We start from the raw sequence: 10,670 nt of genomic DNA, 5'->3' as shown, positions 1-10,670 counted from the left end.
ATTCAACAAAAATTTATAAACTAAAATTTTCATTTTTTATTCGAAATATTTTCAATATGATACCATTTTATTAAAATGTTTGAAAAATTTTTTTTTTTTTTGTAAATTTAATAAGCAATTTGAGTACAATTGAGTCTTATAAATTTTTATTTTTCTTTATAATAATTTATGAAAATATGAAAAGCTTTTAATTTCAGATCAAATATAAAAAAATTTTTTCTTCATGAATCAAAATATTTAATTAATTAAATTATTTATTATTTATTTTTTTAATCAATAAAAAAATTTTTTTATTGATTAAAAAAATAAATAATTTTCTATTAAAATTTTCATCTTTCAAGATAATCATATAAATGATTTAAAATCATAATTAATAGTAAAATTTCATATGTTAATGAAATTTATAGCAAACTTTAAAATAAAAATAGTTTTCAAAATAGTATAGTAAAAAATAATTTGAAGGAACAAACAAATAAACAAACAATCTGAGTAGGCACTACAAATATTTAATTTTTAATTTAATTTTTTATTTATTTTTATGTTTTAATCAGTGTCACTGACATCTATTTTTCTTCATATTAATATATAAAAAGCTTTTTAATTATTTTCTTTTTTTTCTTTTATGATAGAAATAATTAATAATTAATGATATGAATTTTTCGTTCATGATAGTTATCAATTACATAAGTAAACATCATAGTTAATAGTTTAATTCAATATTTCAACAATATTGATGGCAAATATACTTTATATTGAAAGATAAATTTTTTTTTATATTCATTTTATCTGGATACTTTTTTATAGTATAAATATACTTGCTTATGAACAATGAATAACAAATTTATTTTGTTATAGAATTAAAGTTGAAAATTATGTGTTTATGATATGACAGTATATACTTATGTTAAAATCAAGTTGAATCTTCATTTAAAAAATAAAAAAAAACTTATTAATTTAAATATTTTTATATTTTAAATTAATAATATTATACTGAATTAATTATTAAAATTAATAAAATATTCGTATAAAGTAGAATTAAAAAAAAAAAAAAGGCACAAAAAATAAAAAACTATCATATTTTATAAATAAGATATAAATAAATAAAATACTTACTGTATATTTTTTATTATTATTCAAATAAAATGTATTATTAATTAATATTTCTTGTTATTATAAATTTTTTTTTAATTTCAATTTTATATAACTTAAGATGAGACACTAACTGACTTGTTACTCTATGTGGTACAATAAAACAGATCTAAAGAGATCTGTACGGATCTAAGTAAATCTATACAGATCTACAGATATCTATCTTTTTACTATACTTTGGTCACTACGCGTCAGATCTAGGCATATTCCCCGTGATTTCTTTAGATCACGCCCTAAGAGGAATCTAATCAGATCTGGCCATATAGATCTAACCAGATACAGACTATTTTTTCCCGGGAGCTGTTTATTTAGTTGTAAATTGAGATTATCAATATTGGAATATGCATTTATTTATTTATTTCATTTGTTAATATAATCAATTTGTTTAAAAATAATTGGAAATTTTAATTCAATAAAATTATAGTTTATTTTCATCTAGATGTTTGTATGTATGTGTGTGATATATAAAATACGTGGAGAGTTGCGCGCGACGCATCATTGCCACTCGGATACACTCGACCTCACGTTCATGTCAAATATTAATAAATATTGCAAACTTTAATTAACAATATCTCTGATTCTAGAAAGTTCAAGGGTTTAATTTTTTTTCCAAAGTTTTCTAAATTTTGACTTTTATCAAATTTGTAAGAACCGTTTTTTTGTTAGAACTAAAAATATGAAAAAATAAAAAAAAAATCCTATACCTCCAATGTCAAGCCACGTAAAAAGTTCACCTGTTTAGACTCAATTATCTCTAATACTAGATTGTTCATGATTACAAAATTAGGATCATTAGATGCAGGGGAATTTCAAGATTTATATATCCAAAAATTAGGAAAATTGTAAGAAAACTAATCGATGGAAGTACTCCCTTAATGAATTTATATTTATTGTTTATATTTTCATTTTCCTATGTAATATTTTCCTTCTATTTTATTTTTTAATTTTTCTTCTGACACCAATGTTACGTTTTAGGGTTAAAATAAATGATATCTCTCTTTTCTATTTAAATTAATAGGTCTTTATTCATTTGCTATTCTATTACAACTGCAGCTTAACTCTTTCTCTCATCTCTTTCCCGTTACTAAGGTCGTCATTTGTTCTTAACTAATTCTATATTGTCTGTCTCTGTCTATCATAAGGGAGGAGGGAGCGATTAACTTCATATTCGTAACAATATATTATTTATTTTTCTAAATTTTTCTTCATTTTCCATATTCATCGTGTTTAGATTAATTAAGAGACTTAGAACATTTTCGGGGGGGCATCATTGATATGTTCCCTTATTTATTGTTTTTTCCTTTATATTCAGTCACTTTTCTATATTTTCCTTTATATTTACCGATTTTTTTTTGATATTTTCCTATACATTCTCCTTTATATTTACTGATATTTTCCCATATTTATCGTTTTTTTTTTATATTCAGTCACTTTTCTATATTTTTCTTTATATTTACTGATATTTTCCCATATTTATCGTTTTTTTCTTTATATTCAGTCACTTTTCTATATTTTTCTTTATATTTACTGATATTTTCCCATATTTATCTTTTTAGGGAATTTTAATTTCCTATTGTTTTCGCTTTTCTTCTGGACCCCCCCCAACCATGGTAGACACCCCCCCTAAAAAATTTTCTAAGTCCTTTAATCTCAACCATGGTAGACACCCCCCAAAAAATTTTCTAAGTCCCTTAATCTTAACCAATACGATATATATGGAAAATATAAAGAAAAATATAGAAAACTCACTGAATATAAAGAAAAAAAAGATAAATATGGGAAAATATCAAAGAAAAATCGGTAAATATAAAGGAAAATATAGAAAAGTGACTGAATATGAAGAAAAAAACGATAAATATGGGAAAATATCAGTAAATATAAAGAAAAATAAAGAAAAGTGACTGAATATAAAGAATAAAACGATAAATATGGGAAAATATCAGTAAATATAAAGGAGGATATAGGAAAGTGACTGAATATAAAGAAAAAAACGATAAATATGGGAAAATATCAGTAAATATAAAGAAGAATATAGGAAAATATCAAAGAAAAATCGGTAAATATAAACGAAAATATAGAAAAGTGACTGAATATAAAGAAAAAAACGATAAATATGGGAAAATATCAGTAAATATAAAGGAGAATATAGGAAAATATCAAAGAAAAATCGGTAAATATAAACGAAAATATAGAAAAGTGACTGAATATAAAGAAAAAAACGATAAATATGGGAAAATATCAGTAAATATAAAGGAGAATATAGGAAAATATCAAAGAAAAATCGGTAAATATAAACGAAAATATAGAAAAGTGACTGAATATAAAGAAAAAACGATAAATATGGAAAAATATCAGTAAATATAAAAGAGAATATAGGAAAGTGACTGAATATAAAGAAAAAAACGATAAATATGGGAAAATATCAGTAAATATAAAGGAGAATATAGGAAAATATCAAAGAAAAATCGGTAAATATAAACGAAAATATAGAAAAGTGACTGAATATAAAAAAAAAAACGATAAATAAGGGAACATATCAATTATGCCCCCCCCCCCTCCCCGAACATTTTCTAAGTCCCTTAATTAATCTAAACAAGATGAATATGGAAAATGAAGAAAAATATAGAAAAATAAAGAATATATAAACGAATAAATGAAAATATAGAAAAAACACTGAATATAAAGAAAAATACGATAATTATAGGAAAATATTAGGAAAATATGAGTAAACAAAAAGAAAAGTATAGCAGAATATCATGGAAAAATCATATTTAACAACAAGATTTTTCAACAAAAAGATTTAAAAAAAAATTATTAACATGATAAATTATTAAATATTCAAGTTAAACAAAATATATACGATCATTGGAGGATTAGTGAGAAAAATTAATGAACAATACCCATCAATAAATAATAAAGAAATAATGATACCAGTAGAAGCTAATATAAAATTCGATGACGATGAGGAAAATGAAAATATACCAAAAATTAATTTCGAGATTAAAAAAATACAAGAAATTGTACATCTACCAATTAAATCATTTGCAGGCAAAATAATTTTAGCGAAAAAAAAAAAAAAAAAAAGAGAACTATTCAATAATAATAATGACATTATTTAGATATCATCGCAATCATAATAGCAATAAATAAAGTAGAATTTATATATGCAATGTCAGTACGGTTATTAAAATAAAGAACAATAACATTAGAAGACGACAGTGATTATGAAGTAAAATAAAATTTAAATGAAAAAAAGTTTGATTAAACTAAACAAAGATAATAATTTTACCAAAGGAAATATATTTTAGATTGGACTAACTTTATGGAATGAAGAGGCAGAAAATTTCTAGCGAAAAAAGGGTGATGTGATAGCATTAAAGGAATTGAAAATAAATGAATATAAAAAAATTAAAAATATAACGACGACTTCAGCAACAACTAAAACGTTAAATCCTTATTCAACCGAGAGAAAAAAGTAAATAAAATAAATACAATCGAACTCGACAATTTCGTAATAAATATTTAACATTGACAGGCTAAAATCATAGTACAACAAAATGAATAAAAACGGAGAGTTTAAAAGGTTAGAAGAAAGCGATTCTGGACATGGAGATGACCCATTAGAAGGAACAAGCAAAATGAATGAAAATTAAATAAATTTTAGTTGTAACAATAATCATTGTAACGAAAGAGAATGAAATAAATTTGCAGTCACGAATTTCGATATATATTAAAGAAGAAATTAAAATTCCCCCCGCAGGGAAGGCACAGTTGCTTCAGCAACTGTATGATCATTTTTTTTCTTTATATTCAGTGACTTTTCTATATTTTTCTTTATATTTTCCATATATATCGTATTGGTTATGATTAAGGGACTTAGAAAATTTTTTGGGGAGGTGTCTACCATGGTTGGGGGGGGGGGGGTCCAGAAGAAAAGCGAAAACAATAGGAAATTAAAATTCCCTAAAAATAAAAATGTCCAAGGAAAAGCAGTAGCTAAGGAATTAATGTGGCCAGAAAAATTATGTTTTGAGCAACATTAATTCCTTAGCCACATCCTTTCCTTAGCTACTGCTTTTCCTTGGACATTTTTATTTTTTGAAAATAAAATAACATGTATTTTATTTATTAAATCAATAGAATTCCCAAAGACAAGCAGTGGCTAAGGAAAAGATGTAGCTAAGGAATTACGGTTGCCGAAAAAATTATGTTTCAAGCAACATTAATTCCTTAGCCACATCCTTGCTTTAGCTACTGCTTTTCCTTGGACATTTTTATTTATTTAATAAATAAAATACATGTTATTTCATTTTTAAAAAATAAAAATGTCCAAGGAAAAGCAGTAGCTAAAGCAAGGATGTGGCTAAGGAATTAATGTGGCCAGAAAAATTATGTTTTAAGCAACATCAATTCCTTAGCTACATCCTTTTCTTAGCTACTGCTTGTGCTAAATATGTCACATCAATTCCTGAGATCTTTTTCGGGATTGCAGTAATTGATTCATTTTGGTTCCTTTTGATGGTAGTTCCAAGTTTCACCGCTAGAGAGAGATGTTTTATACAAATGAAAAAAATAAGGATGTTTTAAACATAGTTTTAAACACGGTTTAAAACATTATGTTTTATACATGCCCATCCCTGGACATGTTCCATTTTTTCGTGCAAGATCTTGCAGGAGATTTCTATAGCGTGGAGACACCGCTTAACTCCCGCAATACGGGACCAAGAATAGCACCCCAGAGCGAGTGAGTGAGAGCTATGCTTCTCTATTATAAACTCTTGCCAGTCGTTGCCAGTCGTCCTATAGTACATATTTCTATTCTTCATGGTCTTCAGTCCTCTTGATTTCAGTGGAGGTCCCTGATTCAGAATTGTTGGTTATTGTGGGCGATGCCGAGCCGATGTTGTGACTTTCAAGACATTAATTTACTGTGCTTTGTTGTGAATCTTCATTCTGATAAGATCATCACAGAGAGTCTTCGAACTCAACTCAAAAGTAGCTACTATGAGTTCGGTGAGAAAATTTATTAACAAATATCGAACATAAACATGGCATTAAAAAAAAAAATCCGAAGTTGTTTACTTTTCAAAAGCACGAACGACAAAATGAATCGGCTTACTAACTATTATTACATTTTAGTTTAAGCTGTACTTATATAATATATAATTTGATCTCATTTTTTTTTTTTAGATATCTAATGTTGAGAATCTTTCTCCCCAAATAATCCGCAGAGTAGCCAAGGAAATGACTGAGCTTGTTGCTCAACCCCCTGAAGGCATCAGAGTTATCATCAACGATGACGATCTTACTGACATTCAAGCTGTCATAGAGGGACCTGGTTTGATAATTTGTTTCTTAATTTTAGTTTATAGTATCTTGATAATCAATATATTTGCACAATTTAATCAATCTGTTGTTCATTAAACAGCTGGAACTCCATACACTGATGGTCATTTTAAGGTTAAAGTTGCACTTGGCAAAGATTTTCCGCAATGTCCTCCCAAAGCGTTTTTCCTCACAAAAATTTTTCATCCAAATGTTGCAAAAAACGGTGAAATATGTGTCAACACACTGAAGAAAGACTGGAAATCAGATCTTGGAATTAAACACATACTATTAACCGTCAAGTGCCTACTTATTGTACCTAATGCCGAGTCTGCCTTGAATGAAGAGGCCGGAAAAATGCTCCTTGAAAAATATGACGATTATTCAGAACGTGCTAAAATGATGACAGAGATCCATGCCCAAGTAAGTTATAAAATTTTTCTTCGTCCTGATTTTTGCTTTTCCGACGTATCACTATTGAATATTTTTTAGGCTAATGATAAAGGCAGTAAATTTTCGCTTGAAAGCTGTACATCTTCAGATCTTGGCGGCCCTCTTCCCAAAAAACATGCTGGTGATAAAAAGCTAACAGCAGAAAAAAAGAAGATGCTAAAAGATAAAAAAAGAACGCTTAAACGATTGTGAAGACCTGTTAATATGATTGTGAAAAAAGTTAATATGTATTTTTATTTTTTTTTTATACTGAACTTGATATTCAACGTAATTCATGAAGTTGTATGCGATGTGGTCGACATTAGTTGAATGTATCTGTTCATTTTTAGAATGTGAAAAAAAAAAAACACAATATAAATGAAGAGAAATGTATTATTTAATGTTGACTGATTGTATTGTTAAGTTATGGAGCTGATTAATCATCAATAAGAGTGTAAATTTTCCAATTAGGTTTTTAAGGTCTGTCTTCGATAGTTTATATATTTAAAAGACCGTATTGTTTTGCAATTGTATTTTTTTTTTCTGAAAACTTTGAATATTTTTACAAATAAATGTACAGATAAAATAATACTAAATAGTGGCTTTGAAATAAATGCTTTGAAAAAAAAATATACATAGTAATGAATCATTTTTATCGGATTTTATATAAGAAGGAATAAGTACTAAATACTTTAAAATTACTATTTCATTTTTTATTGACAACCTTAATGATTTTTACTTTTTTTTTTTTTTTTTTAAATATCATAGTTATTCTCATTAAAATGCAAAATCACAGCCTTGTCTAGCTATGAACGCTACAAATGTTTGCGATTATAAACTATTAAACAGAGAAAAAAATAGCTACTCTAGAATACAAAGAACAAACAGCAGCATTACATACTAAAATAATGATTGAAAATTAATAAATAAGAAGCGTTCATGATTGAGAAAGATCTTGTATTTTTTCTTAGTTTTTCTTGTTGCACAGATACTTTTTACACACACATGGGAGCATACAGAAATCATACATTACAATAATTCTTATTTTTTTTCCGAGTTTTTACGTTTTCTAATAATTTGAAACAACGGAGGATACTAACAAAAAAAAGTATTCAGATGAAATCTTAAACTAGTTGACAATAATTTCTCTTGCTTCTGAAAAATGTGATTTTTTTTTAGAAAAAAAAAGAAGAAAAATATATATCGTATAATATTTTTCAACTAATCAGTATTTTGTCAAAATTTATATAGCTTTTTAATCGAAATTAAGACATAATCGAAAAATCTCAAATAACAAATATTGAGATTTTCTTTACTTCATTCGCGTAGTACTCCATTATGTTACTTAACCTCTTTAACATAAGCCTCAAGCTCGGCATCCAACTCTTCAGCAGTCGGAGTTTTTGTTTGTGTTTTAACTCCGCCCCCGCGTCCACCTCGTCGAACACCACTACGGCCTGTAAAAAATTAATAAGTTTAGAAAACTAATGCCTTACATATCAAAATAATAGTTCATTACCACGAGAGCTTGCTCCTCCTCTTGTGCCTCGGAATTTCACTGGGGCTGATCGTTGTGCAAAATTACCAGCAATAGGCCTTGATGTCGTTCTTATAGCTGTGCTGACTGGAATTTCTGAAGTTGCTACCTGGATATTCATTTCACGACCTAAAAAAAAAAAGAAAAAAAGACAATTCGAATTATTGCTACATATTGAATAGAAGAAATAAATTTAAATGATTACAAATATGTATATCTGTAATAGAATTTTTTACCATCAAGTGGTACTCCATTGTATTGCTTCATCGCTTTAATTGCGTCAGGACGGCGCTCAAAAATGACATCTGCTGATCCAAGAGATCTTCCTGATCTATCATAATGTACTGCTGCAGATTTCAATGGTCCAAATTCACTGAACAATTCCTATTAATTAATAAAAAAGATATATTTAAATAAGCTTTAATGTAATTAGAATCATATGATAGGATTATAATGTTACCTGAATATCAGAATCTGATACACCAAAATCGAGGTTTGAAACGAGAAGTTTAGTAATGCTTGTGCTTCCGATGGCTCCTCTACTGACTTTTTTAACGCCATCAAACATGTCATGTTTCCATGCACTGTTTACATCACCCTGTGTAATAAGTCAATCATTAAATACTGTCAATTGGTAAACTATCAATTTATTTATTTGAACAAATACTGACAATCATAAATATTCCACGAAAATTCATATTCAATTGAAGCACAGAATATACGTTTTAAAAATGAAACAAGACTAGAAGGTCTAAAACAAAAAAGAGGGGATAATGAAAGACAACGTCTAAAGAAAATTTACCCGGATATAACCTGCAGATGATCTCGTTATGCCACCACGATTACGGCCTCGCATCACGCTACCTCCAGTTCTTTGGGCCCCACGAGCACCTCGTCTGGGCGATGTGCCGGCTGCACCTCGTCCTCTTCTTGCACTAGCACCTCGAGTTTTCCCTCCTTTATTGTGCTTTATTATGTCGTCCAAGCTCATTTCAATCTTGTCCACCATCTTCATTTGAATTATTCAAAAGATTTTCGAAACCAAGAAAACACTAACATTCGTTTATTAAGTCGATGAAGAAGTACACACTTTACTTTGGCTATAAAGACTAAACTTGATTGATACAACCCCAGCAACTGTTCAGCGGCCAAAAAGATAAAAAGCAATTAATGGCGGCCAAAACCAGCCAAAACTATATTCGGTACTGAAGTCTAAAGGGATTTTACAACTGTTCAAGTGCAACGAGGTAACGAGGTTGGAACCAGTGTTGGGTAGGTAAGATACCTTGGTATCTTACATGTGTAAAATACCATGTAAGATATTGTATCTTACATCATCGGTTTCATACATCGAGGTATCTTACATTGCGTTCCCAGCGCCTCTTACGAATAAAAGTGGAACCTTCGTGCTACAATTTTTTTTTATTCGATAAATACATGTAATGGGGTGCATTCCTTGGGGACGTTCCAAAAATCACTCGGAAACCCGGACCGGCGCAGTAGATGAAAAAATATAGTGATAAAATAAACTTAAAAGTAACTAGAGGTTACTATGTAGATATTGTAAGCAACAAAAACAGCCATATTGCATATGCCATTTACTTTTGTTACTTATTACAGTTGTGAAAAGTATTTTTATAATTATTATTAATAATTAAACAATAATGATTTATTGTTTTGTGCCTATAAAAATACATGAACAAACAATCATGTCTACCACAACAAAGTATCAAAAATTTTCTATGATCAGAATCTTGAACTTCCGGATTTCCGAATGCTTTTTGGAACGTCCCCCTTTAATAAAAAATTTTCTTTCGTTTTGCAATTTTGCCCTGTAATACCGACTAAAAACTAGAAACAGAAACAACGACAAAAGTGATAAATATCTCTATGCAATATTCCAGGCTTTTCAGTTTACGATAATGTGTGGTACGACCTATGTGACAATAACAAACAACAAGTCAATTTCCTATCTATTTCAGTTTGATATAAACATTGAGTTATCCATCTAATAATTGGAAGCCAAAAAAAATAATGTCATGTGCCAGTACTGCCACTACAAGAAACAGCTTTTTCCTATAAAGGTTTGGCCGGTATTACAGGGCGAAATCGCAAAACGAAAAAAAATTTTTTATTAAAGGAATGCACCTTGTTCCAATATTAAATAAATAAAAATTCCAAAAACAAGCAGTAGCTAAGGAAAAGATGTAGCTAAGGAATTAATGTT

General features: G+C 28.2%; 2 protein-coding genes across 2 annotated transcripts; one reads left to right on the top strand and one right to left on the bottom strand.

Annotated features, from left to right (window-relative positions):
- Positions 1-5,826: 5,826 nt before the first annotated feature.
- LOC122857555 (ubiquitin-conjugating enzyme E2 S) lies at positions 5,827-8,005 on the top strand. Its single transcript, XM_044159806.1, has 4 exons — positions 5,827-6,162; positions 6,340-6,487; positions 6,578-6,897; positions 6,967-8,005. The coding sequence occupies exons 1-4, from the start codon at positions 6,154-6,156 to the stop codon at positions 7,117-7,119; spliced, it is 630 nt and encodes a 209-aa protein (XP_044015741.1). The 5' UTR covers positions 5,827-6,153; the 3' UTR covers positions 7,120-8,005.
- Positions 7,843-9,688, bottom strand: LOC122857554 (THO complex subunit 4). Its single transcript, XM_044159804.1, has 5 exons — positions 9,246-9,688; positions 8,904-9,041; positions 8,680-8,827; positions 8,426-8,572; positions 7,843-8,363 (listed from the first exon to the last, which is right to left on the bottom strand). The coding sequence occupies exons 1-5, from the start codon at positions 9,456-9,458 to the stop codon at positions 8,248-8,250; spliced, it is 762 nt and encodes a 253-aa protein (XP_044015739.1). The 5' UTR covers positions 9,459-9,688; the 3' UTR covers positions 7,843-8,247.
- Positions 9,689-10,670: the final 982 nt, after the last annotated feature.

Source organism: Aphidius gifuensis, linkage group LG5, assembly GCF_014905175.1.
Source record: "Aphidius gifuensis isolate YNYX2018 linkage group LG5, ASM1490517v1, whole genome shotgun sequence".
Lineage (NCBI taxonomy): Eukaryota > Metazoa > Arthropoda > Insecta > Hymenoptera > Braconidae > Aphidius > Aphidius gifuensis.
Note: the sequence above shows the minus strand (reverse complement) of the source record. Positions and strands in the feature narration are given on the sequence as shown.